The sequence below is a fragment of the Mesocricetus auratus genome, unplaced genomic scaffold (genome assembly GCF_017639785.1).
Source record: "Mesocricetus auratus isolate SY011 unplaced genomic scaffold, BCM_Maur_2.0 Super-Scaffold_100008, whole genome shotgun sequence".
NCBI classification, from domain to species: Eukaryota; Metazoa; Chordata; class Mammalia; order Rodentia; family Cricetidae; genus Mesocricetus; species Mesocricetus auratus.
This window is the reverse complement of record NW_024429192.1, coordinates 72,014,752-72,036,714: the sequence shown is the minus strand read 5'-3', so window position 1 is coordinate 72,036,714 and position 21,963 is coordinate 72,014,752. Positions and strand designations below refer to the sequence as shown.

Below are 21,963 nucleotides of genomic sequence, written 5' to 3'. Positions count from 1 at the left end.
GGGAATTCATATTATTTCCTTTATATGGTGTTGTACACCAATCTTTCAGTAGAATTTTTGCCACTTATAGGAAGAATATTCCTTTGCTCCTAAATTTTGACTTCCACAGATGCCTCTTCCATTTTTTGGCAGTTATACTGAAGTTACCCTTTTTATTTGACTTTTTTAAAGAATTATCTTTGAAAATGTGTGTGTCTGTGTGTGTGTGTGTGTGTGTGTGTGTGTGTGTGTGTAGAAGCACATGTGCTTGCTTGTGTGTATGGGTATCTGAGGAGCCCGGAAGAGGGCATTGGATCCCCTAGAGCAGGCATTAGAAGAGGTCATGCATGCTGGGGAGTCAAACTCATCCTCGAGGAACATCATGCACTTGTAGCTACTGAAACCCACTCTTAACTCAAGTTCACTAATAGATTCTTCCCTAGAAACGACCACCAGTGTAATCATTGGTCTTTGAGAGGAAAAGGACACTGTGCCACTTAAACTAGGTACTGATTCTCTATTCAAATTAAACTGCCTTAATTGCCCAGTGCTTTAATTGACACTTACAGAATTATATTAAGGAATAATACTTGTTCTACTTAGATTCCTGATAGGCCTATATGACTTCTTAAGTAGTCTCCATCTTGGCAGGAAGTGGACCTAATGGTCACAGCACAGATGACAGAACACAGTTCTTTGGGGACTGACATGGCCAAGGACCTCTCTAATGTGTCCCAGTATTTCCCATATTTTCTATTCACTTTCGGGTTTTTCTCTCCTGCCACTTGGTGGCGCCTACATCCTTCCTACATATGGCCTTTCCTCTTCTCAATGAGACCCAATCTAAAGTAAAAGGAGGTACCTGTAGCTCCCCAAGAAGAGGGGTATTTTCCCTTTTTTCTTTTTTCTTTTTAATTTAACTTTTAACATGTTACTCTCAGTTCCCTCTCCCTCCCCTCCTCTCCTGATCCCCCAATTCTCCCAACCTCCCACCACATTCCATCCCCACTCTGCTTCCCAGGGAGGGTAAAGGCTTCCATGAGGGATTTTCAGAGTCTGTTATATCATCCTGGGCAGGGCCTAGGATGTGTTCAGGCTGAGAGAACATTCATGCGGAATGGGCTCCCAGAGTCTATTTGTATGCCAGGAATAAATACTCTACTCTCCAAGGTCCCACATATTGCCGAAGCCTCTTCTCTGACACCCAGGTTCCTGGCCAGGGCAGGGGTCTGGATCAGTTCCATGCTGGGCTCTCAGTCATCAGTCTGGGGTCCATGCATTCCCCCTTGTTTAGGTCAGCTGCCTCTGTGGATTTCGCCAGCCTGATCCATTGCTCATCACTCCTCTTGGCAACTGGGTTCCAGGAGTTCAATTTGGTTTTTAGCTGTAGGTGTCTGCCTCTGCTTCTGCCAGTCACTGGATGAGGGTTCTAGTATGGCATATAAGTTAGTCATAAATTTCATTATCATGGGAGGGCATTTAAGGCAGCCTTAATGCCAGTTGGTGTCATTCTTGTAGATCTGTGAAGATCACACTAGTGCCAGATCTCTCCTACAACTTATAATGGCTCCCCCTATTGTGGTATCTCTCTTCCTTCTCTCCTCTATTCTTACCCTGGCTCAACCTTCCTGTGCTCCCATGCCCTCTTCCCCCTCTCTTTCTCCCATCTCCTTCTGCTCTCCCCCCACCCCGTGCACTCCCAATCCAATTAGGAGTTCTTGTTCCATAACCCTTCTCTGGTTACCATGCATAACTCTCTTAGGGTCCTCCCTGCTTCTCAGAATCTTTGGTGGTGGAATTGTAGGCTGTCAATGCCCTGCTCCATATCTAAATTCTCTATTGAGAATTTTCTATTTAGTTAAGCCCTCCACTTTTTAATGGGATCCTTTGGTGTTTTGGAGACTTGCTTTTTGAGTTTTTTGTAAATTTTGACGATCAGCCCTCTGTCAGATGTGGGGTTTGTGAATATCTTTTCCCAGTCTGTGGGCTGCCTTTTTGTCTTGTTGACTGAATACAAGAGATGGAAGAAAAAATCTCAGGTGTTGAAGATACACTAGGGGAAATAGATTCATTGACCAAAGAAAATCGTAAGACCAACAAATCCCTAATACAAAATATCCAGGAAAAAATGGGACACCGTGAAAAGGCAAAAACAAAGAATAATAGGTATAGAAGAAGGTTAAGAAATCCTCCTCAAAGGGGAAGAAAACATATTCAACAAAATCATAGAAGAAAACTTTCTGACCTAAAGAAAGACGTGCCAATGAAAATAAAAGAAGCTTACATACAGAACACAAAATAGAGTGGACCATAAAAGGCAGTCCCCTCGCCAAATGATAGTAAAAACTCCGAACATACAGAATAAAGGAAGAATACTAAGAGCAGCAAAGGAAAAAGGCCAAGTAACATACAAAGGCAAAACCAATCAGAATCACATCTGACTTCTCCATGGAAACTCTGAAAGCCAGAAGGTCCTGGATAGATATTCTACCAACACTAAGAGACCATGTGTGCCAGCCCAGATTGCTATATCCAGCAAAAATTTCAATCACTATAGATGGAGAAAACAAGATGCTACATGACAAAACCAGATTTAAACAATACGTATCCACTAACCCAGCCCTACAGAAAGTTCTGGAAAGAAACCCCAACCCAAGAGAATTAGCTACAACCAGAAAACATAAGCAATAGATAATCCTACCTTACTAACAGCAAAAAGAAGAAAGACGTGGAAATCCACATATAATTCTACCACCATCAACCATTGCAAAACAAACAAGAATGAGTAATCAATGGTTATTAATATCCTTCAATATTAATGGTCTTAACTCACCCATAAAAAGACACAGGTTAACAGAATGGATTTGAGGAAAGAATCCATCCTTTTGCTGCATACAAGAAACACATGTCAACTTCAAAGACAGACATTACCTCAGAGTTAAGGGTTGGGATAAGATTCTCCAATCAAATGGACCCAAAAACAAGTGGGGGTAGCAATCCTAATATCTAACTAATTAATTTAAAAAATCAACCAAAGAGATAAAGGAGGTCATTTCATACTCATCACAGGAGAAATCCATCAAGATAAAGTCTCAATTCTGAACATCTATGCCCCAAACACAAAGGCATCCACATTTGTAAAAGAGACATGACTAAAAGTCAAACCACACATAAAACCTCACACTCTTATACTGGGAGACTTCAACACCCCACTCTCACTACTGTACATGACTACCAGACAGAAACTTAACAAAGAAACAAAGAACTAATAGAAGTTATGACCCAATTGGGTTTGACTGGCATCTAAAGAACATTACATCCAAACACAAACGAATATACCTTCTTCTCAGCACCACATGGAAGCTTCTCAAAAATTGACCACATACTTGGCAACATCAAACCTCAACAGGCACAAAAAATTGGCATAACTCCATGTATCTTATCAGACCACCATGCTTTAAAGTTAGAATTCAACAACAACACAAATTGCAGAAAACCTTCAAACTCATGGAAATTGAATAATTCACAGAAGGAATAAAAAATGGATCACAGAAGGAATAAAAAAATTAAAGACTTCCTAGATTTCAATGAGAATGAAGACATAACATACCCAAAATTATGGACACTTTGAAAGCAGTGCTAAGAGGAAAGTTCATAGAGATAAGTGCCCATATGAAGAAAATAGTCACACTAGAGAATTAACAAAACAACTGAAAGCTCTAGAACAAAAAGAAGAAAACGTACCCAGGAGCAGTAGATGCTAGAAAATAATCAAATTGAGGGCTGAACTCAATAAAGCAGAAACTAGGAAAATGATATAAAGAATCAATGTAATGAAGAGTTAGTTGTTTGAGAAAATCAACAAGATAGACAAACCTTTATCCAAACTCACCAAAGGACAGAATGTGAACATGCAAATTAACAAAATCAGAAAGAAAAAGGGGGACATAACAACAGACACCGAGGAAATCCATAGAATCATCAGGTCATACTTTGAAAAGCAGTACTCCACAAAATTAAAAAATTTAAAGGAAATGGTCAACTTCCTGGATAGATATCACCTGTCAAAATTAAATCAAGAACAGATAAGCAATTTAAATAGACCTATAACACCTAGGGAAATAGAAACAGTCATCAAAAGTGTCCCAACTAAAAAAAGCCTAGGCCCAGATGGCCTCAGTGTAGAATTATACCAGAAATTCAAAGGTCAGCTTATACCAACTCTCCTCAAAGTATTCCATTCCATAGAAGCAGGAGGGTCTTTGCCAAACTCTTTTTATGAGGCTTCAATAACCCTGATACCCAAGCCACACAAAAGCAAAACTAAGACAGAGAACTTCAGACCAATATCCCTTATGAACATTGATGCAAAAATACTCAATAAAATACTAGCAAATCAGATCCAAGAACACATCAAAATAATCATTCACCATGATCAAATAGGTTTCATCCCAGGGTGCAGGGATGGTTCAGCATACGGAAATCCATCAATGTAATCCACCATATAAACAAGCTGAGAAACAAAAATCACATGATCATCTCACTAGATGCTGAAAAAGCCTTTGACAAAATCCAACGCCCCTTCATCATAAAGGTCTTGGAGAGATCCGGGATAACAGGAACATACCTAAACACAATAATAGCTATATACAGCAAACCAACAGCCAACTTCAAACTAAAGGGACAGAAACTCAAAGCAATTCCTCTAAAATCAGGAACAAGACAAGGCTGCCCACTCTCTCCATAGCTCTTCAATATTGTACTTGAAGTTCTATCCAGAGCAATAAGAAAACAAAAGGAGATCAAGGGGATACAATTTGGAAAGGAAGAAGTCAAACTTTCACTATTTGCAGATGATATGATAGTTTATATAAGTGAACTGGAAAAACTCTGCCAGGGAACTCCCACAGCTGATAAATACTTTCAGCAAAGTGACAGGATACAATATCAACTGAAGAAAATCAGTAGCCTTAGTATTTATAGAAGATAAAAGGTCTGAGAAAGAAATCAGAGAAACATCACTCTTTACAATTGCCACAGACACATAAAATATCTTGGGTAACGCTAACCAAACAAGTGAAAGACCTGTATCACAAGAACTTTGAGTCTTGAAAGAAATTAAAGAAGACACCAGAAATCGGAAAGATCTCCCATGTGCTTGGATAGGTAGGATCAACATAGTAAAAATGGCAATCTTGCCAAAAGCAATCTACAGATTCAATGCTATCCCCATTGAAATCCCAGCACAATTCTTCACAGACCTTGAAAGAACAATTCTCAACTTTATTTAAAAAAAAAAAGACCCAGGGTAGCCAAAACCACCCTGTCCCATAGGCAATGTCCTGAGGCATCAAAATCCCTGACTTCAAGCTCTATAATAAAGCTATAGTCCAGAAAACAGCTTTGTATTGGCACAAAAATAGACAGGTAGATCAATGGAATCGAATAGAAAACCCTGATATTAACCCTCACACATATGAACACTTGGTTTTTGACAAAGAATCTAAAATACAATGGAAGAAAGAAAGCATATTCAACAAATGGTGCTGGCATAACTGGATGTTGGCATGTAGAAGAATGCGGATCGATCCATGCTTATCGCCATGCACAAAACTTAAGTCCAAATTGATCAAAGACTCAACATAAATCCAGCCACACTGAACCTCTTAGAAAAGAAAGTGGGTGGTACCCTTGAACAAATTGGTACAGGAGACTACTTCCTGAACATAACTCCAGCACAGACACTGAGGTCAACAATTAATACGTGGGACCTCCTGAAACTGAGAAGCTTCTGTAAGGCAAAGGACACAGTCAACAAGACAAAAAGGCAGCCCACAGAATGGGAAAAGATATTCACTAACCCCACATCTGACAGAGGGCTGATTGCCAAAATTTACAAAGAACTCAAGAAGCAAGTCTCCAAAACACCAAAGGATACAATTAAAAAGCAGGGTACAGATCTACATAGAGAATTCTCAATAGAGTAGTCTAACATGTCTGAGAGGCACTTGAGAAAGTGCTCAACATCCTTAGCCATCCGGGAAATGCAAATCAAAACAACTCTTAGATACCATCTTATTCCTGTCAGAATGGCTATAATCAAAAACACCAATGACAGTTTATACTGGAGAGGTTGTGGAGAAAGGGGATCACTCCTCCACTGCTGTTGGGAGTGCCAATTTGTACAGTATGGAGATTCCTCAGAAAATGCGAGTCAGTCTACCACAAGACCCAGCAATTCCACTCCTAGGCATATACCCAAAAGATGCATATTCACATAACAAGGACATCTGTTCCACTATGTTCATAGCAGCTATATTTGTAATATTCAGAACTTGGAAGCAATCTAGATGCCCCTCAACTAAAGAGTGGATAGAAAAAATGTGGTACATTTACACAATGGAGTACTATTCAGCAGAAAAAAAACCGCAATGGAATCCTGAAATTTGCAGGCAAATGGATGGCACTAGAAGAAACCATCCTGAGCGAGGTAACCTAGTCACAAAAAGAGAAACATGGCATGTCCTCTATAATATATGAATTTTAGACATAGATCTGGGGAGTACCAGCCTACAATCCCATGGCCAGAGAGTCTGGGAAACTGAACCTTCATTCAATGGTTGATGGAAGCAGAGGCAGACTCCCATGGATAAACACTGAGCTGAACTCAAGGAACCCAGTGACAGAGTGAGGACTGATGACCCAAGGGGATAAGACTGGGCTGGTTTAACCCTCAGAAATAGCTGATCTGACAAGGGTTAGCTGTTGAATCCAAGATTGATGGTTGGGAATGTAGTATGTGACTGATCAAGGCCCTCTGAATGTAGGTGTCAGTGAGGAGGCCTAGGCAATCTATTGCTCCTTGGGCAGTACATCAGTATTTATCCCTGGCATAAAAATGGACTTTGGGTGCCTGTCCAACAATGAGAGAGGCACTCTCACCCTGGACTTTTGGGGGGAGGTTCTAGGCCCTGCCCTGATTGAAATGACAGACTATAGACACCCCATGGAGGGCCTCACCCTTTCTGGGGAAATGAGGGGGCATTGGGGGGGTTGTGGGAGGGCATGGGAGGAGGGGAACGAAAGGGAGAGTGACCTGGGATTGACATGTGAAGCAACCTCATTTCTAATTTAAATTTAAAAATAAAAATAAAAAAGAAGTAAGACAATTGTACTTTATTAGGTTTTGAAGAGACCAATGTTGGAAGGCTGGGCTTAAATTAGTGGTTCTCAACCTGCTAGTTCTGGACCTACTTTTGGTCACCCAAGATCATCAGAAAAGTCATATGTATACATTAAAATTAATAACAGAATCAAAATTAAAGTTATAAATATCAATGAAAAGAAATTTATCCTTTGTGGTAAACCACAACCTGTGGAACTGTATTAAAGGCTTTCAGCATTAGGAAGGTTGAGAAACACTGGTGTATATAAGCCTATGATGAGCATTACTGGGTTTTATAGTGCATGCTGCATTCAGAGTTTGCACGAATGGGTTTGTCAACCCAGGGCAGAGGAGAGTTTGGAATGGTCAAGAGAATGCATTCTCACCATGTGGTACCGTTCCTGAAAATAAAAAAATAACATTGCTTTTCTTCATCAAATTAACACTGAACCCCATCAGCTAGAATTCACAATAATTTTCATTGTAAACTTGTTAGTCAAGATTTTGAGGTATGAAGCTACAAGGCAAGAAACTATTTAAAACAATGATGTAAGAATGCTTGAAAAGGCAAGTTTGACTTGTTTCTCAACTCTGGCTGATGAAACATTTCCTAAGTACTTACCAACTCTGAAAAATATTTAAAATATCTATCTAATGCTTTAATAATAGATAACTTTATAGAAAAAACAATTCTTGTTATGTACTTTAAGCATTCCCTCAAAATTGGAAGTGTGATGAAAATACTACTGAACTAGGAGGACTGGACATCATCTTTTAGAACTTTGATTTCAGGTTGCTGTATGCGTTGTAGCAATTAGTCATACTGATAGCACAATCTCTATTCATTTTTACATGGTTATCGTCATCATGCCAGTCTTGGACAGAATTGTTGAGATCCATTCTCTAGTTTCAGGACTTCCATCTTGCAACTGTCTTCTACATGCCTGAGTTAGTGTAGTTTTCTTTGAATGTTTTTTTATTTTAATTTTAAATAGCTTGTTTTACATGCCAATCCCAGTTCCCTCTCCCTCCTCTCCTCCTGCACTCCCCCATACCCCCCAGCCTCCCACCCTATTGCCAATTCCTTCCACATAGGGGATATCTAGAGTCTGTCATTTCACTCAGGGTAGGGTCCAGGCACTCCCCTAAGAGTCCAGGCTGAGAGAGCATCCCTCTTTGTGCTATGGGCACACGATGACTGTTTGTATTCCAGGGATAGACACTGATCCACTGCTCAGGGCCCCATAGGTTGCCCAGGCCTTCTCACTGACACTCACATTCGGGGAAATTTTCCCCACATCGAGGTTTTTCTGCTCTGGACAACTCCATGAACGTTGTATACTAAGGTTGGTACATCACAACTGCTCTGTGAATTTCTTTCCCTGGAACTTAAACAATCCAACAGACCTCATCATGAAAAATATACAATTTATTTTTTCAATGATACTTTTCTTTCAGTTTAGTGAGAATTGTTTTGTTACAATTTAAAAATAACTCTTTAATCAAGATACTCTATATAAATTATGTCATTGTTTTAAAGGAAAAGAAATTCCCTAATCTATTTGTACATAAGTTTAAAAGATAAATGAGTTATAAATAATGAATTCTACAATAGTTCTCTTTAGGTTCAAATAAGCAGAATTCTGTACTTATTTGCAAAAGAAGTATTATCAGTATATGATTTCTTAAACGTTCTCCTAAATTGCACGTGTTCACAGAGCATTCTTTTGGTGGATATTAAGCCTTTATGCAGTAGCACATTTCTTTTCTACACAGAGGAACAGGTGAACCTCAGGATCCACAGTGCATAATCAGATAGTTACTAAAATCTGTTGAATTTTTCTGGGCCATTTGTCTGAAGTGGTGGTTATTATTATTATGTAAATTTCACATTAGGTTTGATTTTTTCATAATAGGAGGGTTTTGTAGAGACTTTCTGAAGGGAGAGAATCCCAGAAATAATTGTATGTGTTATATAGTTACTATGGCTTTCCAGTGCTTGTTGAAATTGAACACCAGTGCTAGACATTAACACGATTCTTGGAAGAATAGTGCAGACAGCTAAAACTCAAGTAAATATTTTGAGTCAGGAACTCTGGATTCTATTGACTGAATCAAACTGCATAGGAATTTTGGTCCTAACTTTTATAGGTTATGAAGACCTTTGCCACCATTGCACAATTTCATCTTAACATACATGCAAGAACTGTGAGTTATGTCAAAAGTTACAGTTGGCACAAATTCATCTCATTTTGTATTCTACTGATATTTCTTCTGTTTTCATCAACAATAATACTAATTTGGAGTAGCATTTTGTGGACAATGAAAATTTACTAATGTAATCCCCACAATGGATAATTTTGTACTCATATTTTCCCCATTATTTTATTTTAGAAATAATCTTATTTTACATATCAATCCCCCATTTCCTCCCCCTCCCATCCTTCCATGGCCCCCACTGACCCCCCAAACCCATCCCCACCCACTCCACAAGGATAGTGAAGCTTTCCACTTGGGATAATCAAAGTCTGTCACATCATTTGGAGGAGGGCCTGGGCCCTCTTTCGTATATTTGGGCTGCAATAGTATCCATCCATAGGTAATGGGTTCCCAAAGTTCATTTGTGCACTAGGGATAAACACTGTATCTACTGTTTGAGGTCTCATAGACTACCCAGGCCTCCTAGCTGGCACCCACACTCAGAGGGCTTGGTGCAGGCCAATGCTGGTTCCCAAGCTTTATGACAAGGGTCTCTGTGTTCCTACTAGGTCAGGTCAGCTTTTTTTCTGTGGGTTTCTCCAGCAAGATACTGTCTCCTATGCTTATCCCTCCTCCCTCTCTACAACTGGATTGCAGGGTATGACTCAGTGCTTAGCTGTGGGTGCCTGCTTCTGCTTGATCCCTTCTGGATAAGGAATCTAGAATGGCAACCAAGGTAGCCATCAATCTTATTATAGGGGAAGGGCATCAAAGGAAGCCTCTCCACTACTACCTAGATTCTTAGGTGGGGTCATCTCGTGGACCACTGAACATTTCCCTAGTGCCAGACCTCTCTCTAACTCTATACTGGCTCCCCCTATCAAGGTATCTCCTTTCATGTACTCTTCTTTTCCTCCCCTGTCTCAGTCTCCCTGATCAATCTTGTTCTCCCCACCCCTTCTCTTCTCCCCTGCTCTTCTTCCTACTTCCCTTTTCTCTCCACATGTGCTCCCAATTTGCTCAGGGGTTCTTGTCCCTTTCCCCTTCTTCAGGGGACCATGTGCTTTCCTCTTGGGGTCTTCCTTATTTCCTAGTTTCTCTGGTAGTGTGAACTCTAGGCTAGTAGTCCTTTGCTCTATGTCTAATATCAATATATGAGTGAGTACAAACCACGCTTGTCTTTCTGTGATTGGGTTGCTTCACAGTATGTTTCCTTCCAGTTACATCCATTTGCCTTCGAATTTCAAGATTTCATGTTTTATCCCCCCCTGCAGAGTAACACTTCACTGGGTAAATGTACTACATTTTATCCAGTCATACTTCTGTTGAGGAGCATCTACATTGCTTTCATGTTATGCCTGTTACAAACAACACTGCTATGAACATAGTTGAACATATGTCCTTGTTGTATGCATGAATGTGCATACTTTGGGTGGATAAGAGTGGAATTGCTGGATCTTGAGGTAGACTGATTTCCATTTTCCTGAGAAACTGCCATTCTGATTTCCAAAGTGGTCATTCAAGTTTACACTCCCACCAGCAATGGAGGAGTATTCCTCTTTCTCTACATCCTCTACAGCATAGACTGTCATTGGTGTTTTTGATTTTAGACATTCTGGCAGGTGTAAGATGGTATCTCAGTTTTTTTGAGTTGCATTTTCCTGATGGCTAAGGATGTTGAACACTTTCTCAAGTGTCTTTCAGCCATCTATTGAGAATTCTCTCTTTTTTTCCCTTGGTGGTCATTTCTTCTCATTTTTTATTATTTTAATTTTAAATAGCTTGCTTCACATGTCAATCCAGTTCACTCTCCCTTCCCTCCTCCCACTCCCCACCATCCCCCCCAGCCTCCTACCCTTTCGTCACTTCCTTCCACATAGGGGATATCTAGAGTCTGTCATTTCACTCAGGGCAGGGTCCAGGCAATCCCCTAAGAGTCCAGGCTGAGAGAGCATCCCTCTTTGTGTTATAGCCACACGATGCCTGTTTGTATGCCAGGGATAAACACTGATTTACTGCCCAGGGCCCCATAGGTTGCCCAGGCCTCCTCACTGACTCTCACACTCAGGGGGTCTGGATCCCAGCTGAGGTTCTGGGGTCCAAGAGCTCTCCCCTGTTCAGATCGGCTATCTCTGTTGGTTTTGCCAGCCCATTCTTTGCCAATTTGTTCATCGCTCCTCTCTCTCTGTCACTGGGTTCCATGGGTTCAGTTCAGTGTTTAACTGTGGGTGTTTGCCTCTGCTTCCATCAGTCACTAGATGAAGACTCCAGGATGGTTATAGACATCAAGTTCATTATCAGGAATGGGCATTCAAGGTGATCTCTCCACTATTGCTTAGCTTGCCAGTTGGTGTCATCCCTTTAGATCACTAGAGGTCTCACTGGTGGCAGATCTGTCTTCTAACCTATGATTTCCTCTTTATGGAGGTCTATACGACACATTTAATTAGATTGGTGTTTTGGTGGGAAGCTTCTTGAGTTCACTGTATATTTTGGAAGTCAGCCCTCTGTCAGATGTGGAGTGTGTGAAGATCTTTTCCCAGTCTGTGGGCTACCATTTTGTCTTGTTGACTGTGTCCTTTGCTTTAGAGAAGCTTCTCAGTTTCAGGAGGTCCCATTTATTAATTGTCGATCTCAATGTCTGAGCTACTGGTGTTATGTTCAGGAAGCAGTCTTCTGTACCAATTCATTCAAGGGTACCTGCCACTTTCTCTTCAGAGACGTTCAGGGTGGCTGGATTTATGATGAGGTCTTTGATCCATTTGGAATTAAGTTTTTTTATAGTAATGGATATGGGTCTATCTTCTATATTCTACACGTCAGCCTCAAGTTATTCCAGCACCACTGGTTGAAGATGCTGCCTTTTTTTCTATTTTGAAACAGTTATTTTTTTGTCAAAAATCAGGTGTTTTTGGTTGTGTGGGCTAATATCTGAATCTGAAATTTTATTCCATTGGTCTACCTGTCTATTTCTGTGCCAATACCAATCTGTTTTCAGGACTATTGCTCTATAATAGAGTTTGAAATCAGGGATGGTGATGCCTCTGGAACCTGCTTTATTGTACAGAGTTGTTTTGGCTACCCTTGCTTTTGTGTTTTTCCATGTAAAGTTGAGTATCGTTCTTTCAAGCTCTGTGAAGAATTGTGGTAGGATTTTAATGGGAATTGCATTAAATCTGTAGACTATTTTTGGCAAGATTGTCATTTTTACTATGTTCATCCTACCTATCCAAGAGTATGGGGCATCCTTCCATTTCCTGGTATCTTCTTTAATTTCTTTTTTTAAAGACTCAAAGGTTTTGCTATACAGGTTTTCACTAGTTTGGTTAGTGTTACCCTGATATTTTATCTTGTTTGTGGCTTTTGTAAAGGGTGATGTTTCTCTGATTTCTTTCTCAGCCCATTTAGTGTGAATATATTAGGGCTACTGATTTTCTTTTTGGTTAATCTTTTATCCTGCCACTTTGTTGAAGTTGGTTATCAGGTGTAGTAGTTCAGGTCACTTATGTAAATTATCATATTATTTACAATTAATGAAAGTTTGAATTTGCCCATTCCAATTTGTATCACCTTCATCGACTTGTTGTCTTATTGCTGTAGCTAGAACTTCAAGTACAATATTGAAGAGCTATGGAGAGAGTGGACAGCCTTTTTTCTGATTTTAGAGGAATCGAGTTGAGTTTCTGTCCATTTAGTTTGATGTTGGCTGTTGGTTTGTTGTATATAGCTTTTATTATGTTTAGGTATGTTCCTGTTATCCTTGATCTCTCCAAGAACTTTATCATGATGGGTTGCTGAATTTTTGTCAAAGGTTTTTTCAGCATCTTCTGAAAATGATCATGTGTTTTTTTCTTTTATGGTTTGTTTATATGGTGGATTATATTGATGGATTTTCATATGTTGAACCATCCTTGCATCTCTGGGATGAAGCCTACTTGATGATGGTGGATGATTTTTCTGATGTGTTCTTGGATTGGATTTGCCAGTATTTTATTGAGTATTTTTGCATCAATGTTCATGAGGGATATTGGTCTATAGTTCTCTTTCTTAGTTGTGTGTTTGTGTGGCTTGACTTCCAAGGTGATTGTAGCCTCGTAAAAAGAGTTTGGCAATGATCTTTCTGCTTCTATTGTGTGGAACAGTTTGAGGAATACTGGTATTATCTCTTCTTTAAATTTCTGGTCGAATCTGCACTGAAACCATCTGGGCCTGGGCTTTTTTTTTTTGTTGGGAGACTTTTGATGACTGCCTCTATTTCATTATGGGTTATAGTTCTATTTAAAATGCGTATCTTTCTTGATTTAATTTTGGTAAGTGATATCTATCCAGAAAATTGTTCATTTCTTTTAAATTTTCGAATTTGTGTGAGTTCAGGTTTTCAAAGTATGACCTGATGACTCTGGATTTCCTCAGTGTCCCTTGTTATGTTCCCCTTTTCATTTCTGATTTTGTTAATTAGCATGCTCTTTCTCTGTCTTTTGGTCAGTTTACATAAAGGTTAAGGATAGTGCCAGTCTGCACTTCCACTGAAAGAGAGTTTGGGAAACAGGAAAGAACCTAAAAGATATGCATATATGCATAGTACCCAAGAGAAGAGGATTGAGACAAGATCCTCTGAATGGATGGGGAACACGGCGAGGGGTGGGGGGGGGGGGAGTGGGACCTGGGAAGAAGAGAGGGGGTGAAGAGGAAGAGAGTTGGTCATGGGGGAACAGGAAGTTGAGGGGGTGGGGGTAGAATAGGGGGAAGGGGGAATCATAGGATCGAATACAGATCAGGCACCAGAGTGACCTCGAGTGATCTAAAGGGATAACACCAATTGGCAAGCTAAGCAATAGTGGAGAGACCACCTCGAATGCCCATTCCTGATAATGAACTTGATGTCTATAACCATCCGGGAGCCTTCATCCTGTGACTGATGGAAGCAGAGGCAAACACACAATTAATCACTGAATTGAACCCAAGGAACCCAGTGACAGAGAGAGAGGAGTGATGAGCAAATTGGCAAAGAATGGGCTGGCAAAACCAGCAGAGACAGCTGATCTGAACAGGGGAGAGCTCTTGGACCCCAGAGCGACAGTGGGGAGGCCAGCATGGGACTGATCTGGACCCCCCAAATGTGAGTGTCAGCGAGAAGGCCTAGGCAACCTATGGGGCCCTGAGCTGTGGATCAGTGTCTATCCTTGGAATACAAACAGTCTTCGTGTGCCTATAGCACAAAGAGGGATGCTCTCTCAGCCTGGACTCTTAGGGGAGTGCCTGGACCCTACCCAGAGTGAAATGACAGACTCTAGATATCCCCTATGTGGAACGATTTGGCAATAGGGTGGGAGGGTGGGGGGAAGGGGAGTGCGGGAGGAGGGAAGGGAGAGGGAACTGGGATTGACATGTAAAACAAGCTATTTAAAATTAAAATAAAAAATGATAAAATGAATATCTTCTTGATTTTCTCAAAGAACCAACTTTTTGTTTCATTTATTCTTTGTATTGATTTCTTTGTTCTGACTTTATTGATTTCAGCCCTCAATTTAATTATTTCTTGGATTCTACTTCTCCTCTGTGAGTTTGCTTCTTTATGTTCTACAGCTTTCAGTTGTGCTGTTAATTCTCTAGTGTGACTATTTTCCAGTTTATTCATGTGGGCACTTAGTGCTATGAAGTTTCCTCTTAGTACTGCTTTCAAAGTGTCCCATAAATTTGGGTAAGCTGTATCTTCAATCTTGTTGAATTCTAGGAAGTCATTAATTTCTTTTTTTTTATTACTCCCTTGACCCAGGAATGGTGCTATTGCATATTGTTCAATTTTCATGAGTTTGTAGGTTTTCTGCAATTTGTGTTGTTATTGAATTCTAACTTTAAACCATGGTGATCTCATAAGATACAGGGGGCATTCCAATTTTTTGAATCTATTGAGGTTTGCTATGTTGCTGAGTATGTGGTTAATTTTAGAGGTCTCATGTGGCCCTGAGAGGAAGGTATATTCTTTTGTGTTTGGATGGACTGCTCGATAGCTGTCTTTTAATCTCTATTGGGTGATAACTTCTGCTGGTTCCTATGTTTCTTTGTTAATTTTATGTCCTGTGGTCCTGTCTGGTGGTGTGAGTGGGGTCTTGAAGTCTCCACTATAACTTTGTGATACTTTATGTGTTTGAGTTTTAGTAATGTTTCTTTTACGAATGTGGGTGTCTTTGTATTGGTGATACTTGCATCTGTAGTTACTGATCGTTTACCCAGCTTTTCTATTTCCAGCATCCCCTCATTCTGTGTTTACTTTATTGTTTCTATTTCAGCTTTCAAGCCTTGAACTGTTTGAATTGTTCCTTCCCTTGTTTGATTGCTTTTTCTTGGCTTTCTTTGCATTCTTTAATATTTTTTTTTATTTCTTGAACTTTTTTGTTTTCTTTTCCTCCATTTCCTGTATTCTTTGTTTTACATTTCTTTAAGGTATTTTCTCATTGCCTCTTTAATGGTCTCTAACATCTTAATAAAGTCGTTTTTAAGGTCCTTCTCTTCTGCTTCATCTGCATTGGGATGTTCAGGTCTTGCTGGTGTAGAGTCCCTTTGTTTTGGTGGCATCATATTGGTCTTTCTGTTGTTGAGTGTGTTCTTACACTGTTGTCTTCCCATCCCTTCTTCATGTAGGTGCAGGTGTGGTCTCTCCCTCTCCTCTAGTCTCCCAGTGGCATAGGTGGGCAAGTCTTCAATGTAGGCAACTCTGGATGGTCTGACCTCTCCTGGTGTTTTCTTCACTCAAGCAGAAGGTGTAGTGGAGCCAAGACTCAAGTGGAGCACAGAGGGTGTATGGCATAGGGCACAGGGTGGGGCAGGGGCCACAAGACAGAGATGTGACCAGACTCTGGGTGGTCCTTCCTGCTGGGACACGTCCATGGAGCAGATCCAGCAGTTGCAAGCAGGGGATGGCAGGATTTGGGCCCCAGCAGAGGCCACTCTCACCTCTATACTCATATTTTTAAAACCTCAATGTTACTGTATTGAGGGTAGAATGAATGCTGAATTGAAAAATTGAACTGATTGCTGTAAATTTATATCAAAATATACAAATATTTATAAAGCAGTACTGTAGCTTTTGAAGAATAGTTATTAATTAGATTCATGTTTGTGGTTTAGTTTACAAGCTTGAAGTATATGTTGGGCATGGTAGTTGTCATTTAGAAAAATCTGGGAGATCATAGACCCCAGACAAGTAGATAGGAAACCAGCATAGGACTTATCCAGACCCCCTGAATGTGGGTGTCAGTGAGGAGTCCTATGCAATCTATGGGGCCTCTGGTAATAGATCAGTATTTATCCCTAGCATACGAGTGGACTTTGGGAGCACATTCCACATAGATGGATACTCTCTTGGCCTAGTCACATGGGGGTGGGCCCAGGTCTTGCCCCAAATGATATGACAGACACTGAAGATTCCTCCATGGAAGGCCTCACCCTCCCTGGGGGAGCAAAAGGGGGATGGGGTAGGGGACTAGTGGGGGGCAGGGGAGGAATGGAGGGAGAGGGAACTGGGATTGACACATAAAACAAGCTTGTTTCTAATTTAAAGAAGAAAAATTTGGTATCAATTAAGTATCTCTGTATTAGGATTAAGCATCCTTTGTATATATGCCCAAGGGCAACTATAGCTGGGTCTTGAGATAAATCTATTCCCAGCATCCCTTGGTACTGCCTCATTGCTTTCCTTAGGAACAGTACAATGTATAAAGTATTGGTGGGACTTTGAATTTCCACCAGCAATGGAAGAATATTCATTTGAACTTTACATCACCACTACCGTGAGCTACAATTTTGTTCAATTTATCTGGTGTCTATGTCATTCACGCCACCATACACATATACTCCAGGATAAACATATAAAACATAATATGTGACGCTATCACCCACCTATGAAAGTAAAATGCATGACATTGTTTCTTCTGTCATAAGTGACACTACTCAGTATAACTTTTTATTTTTATATTTTGGCCAGTTACATTCATTTGGGTGCAAAGGTCACAGTTTAATTTTCTTTTATAACTGAGTAATATTAAATTATGTATATGTTTGGCATTTTCATTAACCAGAAAGCTAAATAAATTTCATATGCTACCAACAGCAATGAGGTGGCAATAAACATGGATGTGCAGGTGTCTTTGTAGTAGGTTATGAAGTACTTTTGTGTATATCCATGGTCAGTCTTTTTTCTTTTTTTGTCCATTTTCAGTGCTGATCTCTATAGGCACTATGTGCCCTTGTACTCCTACTAGGAGTGTAGGGAAGTATCTCTTTCCCCAAGTCAATTCAGCATTTGCTGCTATTTCCTTTCCTGATGATTGACCCCCTAACTATGGTGAGATGAATTCTCAGAGTAGTTTTAATCTGCACTTACATAATGGCTGAGGATGATGAATGTCTTCTATAAAGAATTCACTAACAATATGTTTCTTTCTTTTGAGAACTCTCTGCTCATCCAATATATATATTTTTAATTGACTTATTTGTCTTCTTGGTGCTTAATGTTTGCTTTTCTCATTTTAAATATTCTAGACCCTTTCTCTGACTCATGGATATTGGGCATCTATTACACCAACAATTACCTCCCATTATCATCTTGGTTTCAAGTTACAACCGATTCCAATTATTAGTTAATAAATGAGGACATGATGAATATCCTTGAGTGTACTAAAAAGTCTTTGGCAAAAGAGTCACATGTAAATTGTTCCTCTAAATAGAGGTCCTTTTACATGTAGATAAACTTCTCAATCTAAAAATTTGGGTATAATTTAACAAAAGGGAGAAAATATCTATCAACTAAAAGAATTAAAGGAGGGAAGGTGATGATCATGAGTCAGCTTCAGAAATAAATTAGAGATGGCTGGGGAAAAAGTAAACAGTGTTTCAATGAATGAACCCACCACCCTAAGAATAATAAAGCCAGCAGAGGGTACTGTGACCCTTCTCAGAAATCTCAGAGACTCAAGAGTTCAAATTTACCAGACCCTACACAGCTGCTCATGGCACATTACAGTGTTACAGCAGCTGTTTCCTTCTGGGGGAATCCACAGCACAGAGCCCCTGGTATCCCTGGATCTGCATCTCACAGTGTAACTGCTCTGAGAGCTGAGGACCAGGTGGTTGAAGACTGTTAACAATTCATGTTTACATAACTCACAGCAGAAAGAGCTCACAGGGAGGAGCATTCTTGGTGGTAAGAGGTACAGAATAACACACAGTATAGCAGATTCACACAACCTAGAAAGTAGTCTATGGATGCTTCAATAGATTAAGAGGTCTCCCCATAGCATAAACAAACCTCCATCCTCCTAAGTGAACATCAGCACTAGGACTGAGGGAGGAGCAAAGGCCATTATAGATCGAAACCCATTATCAGGAAAGCCTCTGTATCTGGCATGAGGTTGGGATACAATGAGACCTGAGGCAGGGACACCCCATGGTAAGGGTGAGGAACTGTGTCCCCCATGCTGTGGACTGTGCCCTTCTTCCTGATCTCTCCTCAATTCACAGATAGGAATGTGCATCAGCAGGTCTCAGTTCCTACTCAGCTTTATCCATCTTGGCCAGAAATTCGTGGGAAAGTCTACTCTGGTCTCTACTGCATTTATCTTCATACTATTGACAGGTTCCCTCTGCTTATCTTTGCTGACTCAGCTGGAGCATTTGCCTCACTGACCTGAAGGCAGAGCAGTGGCTTCAGTGTGGGAGCTCTGCTTCTCTGCTTCCAAGAGAATTCCAGACTTTTCAGAAATTTTCTGCAGGACCACACAGACTTAAATCTGTCTCATGGCTCTGGGGCCTCAGCCATTTGTTTGTGTCCAAAGATTCCTTAGACATTACAAGGGTGTTGCTCACAATTAGAATGCAAACTGTGGATAAGGCTGATTATGCTGGTGACAAACTTATCTTAATGCAACCCGTAAAATTTCGTTACAATGTTTTTGTGAATTAAAAGGAGGGCAGAATAACTTGGGCTCCCCTGCCCTTTGTCTCTTGACTTTCCTTCCTTGACAAACTTCCTAGGGGTCATCCAGGCTTAGCTTGTCCTATAACAAAAGTAACACCAGGGATTCCCAAGAAGGCACAGGGAGACTTGGAATCAGTTCAGGGGCTCAGGTCATTTTTTTCTGAGGTCATTATCATGAGTGTCTACTAGGGTCAGAAAAGTTAATATGACCAATAGAAGTTAGACATGATTAGTCACAAAGCATAGGCCACACTGTATTTCTTCAAGCCCAAGGGCTACATGAGACATTCCCTTTTCCTTGCTGTCAAGCTCATCACTGTCACTAACTTTGTGACACATCTGTGTCCATGTTTTATTTGCTAAAGTACTATGCAAAGTAAGTCACAGATCCTGAGACCTTTGCAAGCTCCCACTCTCCTCTCTACCTCCCCACTGCTCAGATATACTTCCTTTCACAGAAACGTCTGGATCATCTCAGGCCCAAAGCTGGTAGAAATTTCTGTATCAAGGCTTAGCTAGAAGCATTATTTTTCTATCCAGTAAATGTTGTCACAGAATGGGGTCAGTGCCTTTCTGTGACCACACCCAAGTCTAAAATCTGACTCTTAAATCACTATGCTCTGGAAGCTCTGTCATCTCCATGTTTTGTTGGCACTCAGTCTTCTCCTGTTGTAACTCCCAGTAGTCATCTTCCTTCTTGATTTATCTATGAGTTTCCACTCCACATACTAATTTCTTCACTCCATAAGAAAGTTAGCTTTGCCTTTCATGGGAAGAACCATTTATCTGTTTCTCTGTTCACCAGTGAGACCTTTTGTAAAGAGGCATCATGGGGATTTGGTATTGCAGATTTAGAATCATTATAGTATACACAATCATCTTCCACGAGGTGAAAAGTGTGATGAAGAAACAGATGAACTTCAATTCACTTTTCCATCCTACCTTTACTTATTTTGAGCTCTTTCAAATACTTTAGTTGTTTCTCCTTAGTCATCCCTTTATATTTTCCTGCATATTGCAATGATTCTCACTCTCTGTAAGGTAAGACTTGGTGGAGCAAGTTTGGCCCTGATGAAGACCCTCTAGGACATTAGACAGAAGATACATTTGGCTCTAGAAGAACAAAAGCAGCTGAACAATTATGCTCCTGACCTTTGTTCTTATTAATATGTGGTCAGTAACTTGTGTCAGTGCAATAAGTTTCACCTGACAGCATATAATCAGTCTGGAAGAGGAGTTCATTTGCATTAATGTACACACCCCCTCCCGTGTTAGGAGTTACAGTGAGTACTGTGTCCCTGCCTTGAGCTAAGCCATCTTGTAAAGAACAGACCTGGACTGTGAGTCATGTCGTGGGCTTCTCTTGTGATCATACTTCTGGCACACTGCACAGGTCAGGGGCCCTTTCTAGGCTGCAGGGGTATGCAACAGTGCAACCTGTGTCTTCTTTGTTACTAACCATCTGTTTTCTCAACTATTTTGCAGGGGCCATTTCACAGGTTTTTGTGATTCAGGAATCTTCACTCACCACATCTCCTGGAGGGACAGTCACATTCACCTGTGGCTCAAGAACTGGGGCAGTTACCACCAGTAATTATGCCAACTGGGTCCAAGAAAAATATCACCAAGTACACACTGATCTGATAGCTGCTACCAGCAGAAGAGCCTCAGGAATTCCTGCCCGATTCTCAGGCTCAGTGCTTGGAGACAAGGCTGCCCTCACCATCACAGGGGCCCAACCTGAGGATGAAGCTGTGTATTACTGTTCTCTGTGGAATGGTGATCATTTCCACAACAATACACGCAGATGGGGAAGTAGAACACAAACCCACTGGTGCAGCCTTATACCTGCTGTCTTCTTACCATATGGCTACATCTCCGTAGGCTCAGAGTGCATGATCTCTATTACTGTAGAGAAGATCATGAAGGCTATTGTCTAAAGCTACAAAATGCTTTATTTCAACACAGTTTATGATAATGATACTGTTGTGACAAGCCTTAGATGGCAACTTGACACAACATGGAATCTCCTGAGACATGAATCTTATTCTGGAGTCAAATATTTTGGGATGATCTGAGGAATTGTTTTAATTATTCAATGTCACAATTGTTGAGGCAGACTGCTTTGAACTGTATAGCATTGAAGTTGTTCTGAGTATGGGCCAGCAAATTCTCTTGTTCACTAACTGTGTGTGCTTGATGTGACAATATTCTATTTTTTCATCTTTTTTGAATTATTTATTTTACGTATCATTCACTGTTTTCACTCCCTCCTCTAATCCCCCTCACTATCCCATACATCACCCCTACTCCCCTCATCTACTCCTCCTTTTTCTCTATTAAGATGGATTAAGGCCGGGTGGTGGTGGCGCACACCTTTAATCCCAGCACTCGGGAGGCAGAGGCAGGTGGATATCTGTGAGTTCGAGGCCAGGCTGGACCGACAGCTTCCAAAACAATACAAAGAAACCCTGTCTCATAAAACCAAAAAAAAAAAAGATGGATTAAGGTCTCTATGGGATTCAACAAAGCATGGAACATCAAGCTGAGGCAGGACCAAGCTCTTCCACCCTGTATCAAGGCTGAACAAGGCATCCCACCATAGTGAGTAGGTTCCAAAGAGCCAGATCATGCATCAGGAACA

The 21,963-nt window shown here is 40.6% G+C and overlaps 1 gene segment (V, D, J or C); it reads left to right on the top strand.

The window, feature by feature from the left end:
* Positions 1-20,666: 20,666 nt before the first annotated feature.
* On the top strand, positions 20,667-21,259 carry LOC101838418. The segment is given in 2 exon segments: positions 20,667-20,712; positions 20,805-21,259. Coding segments are annotated over 2 exon segments (501 nt in total).
* The last annotated feature ends 704 nt before the right edge of the window (positions 21,260-21,963 follow it).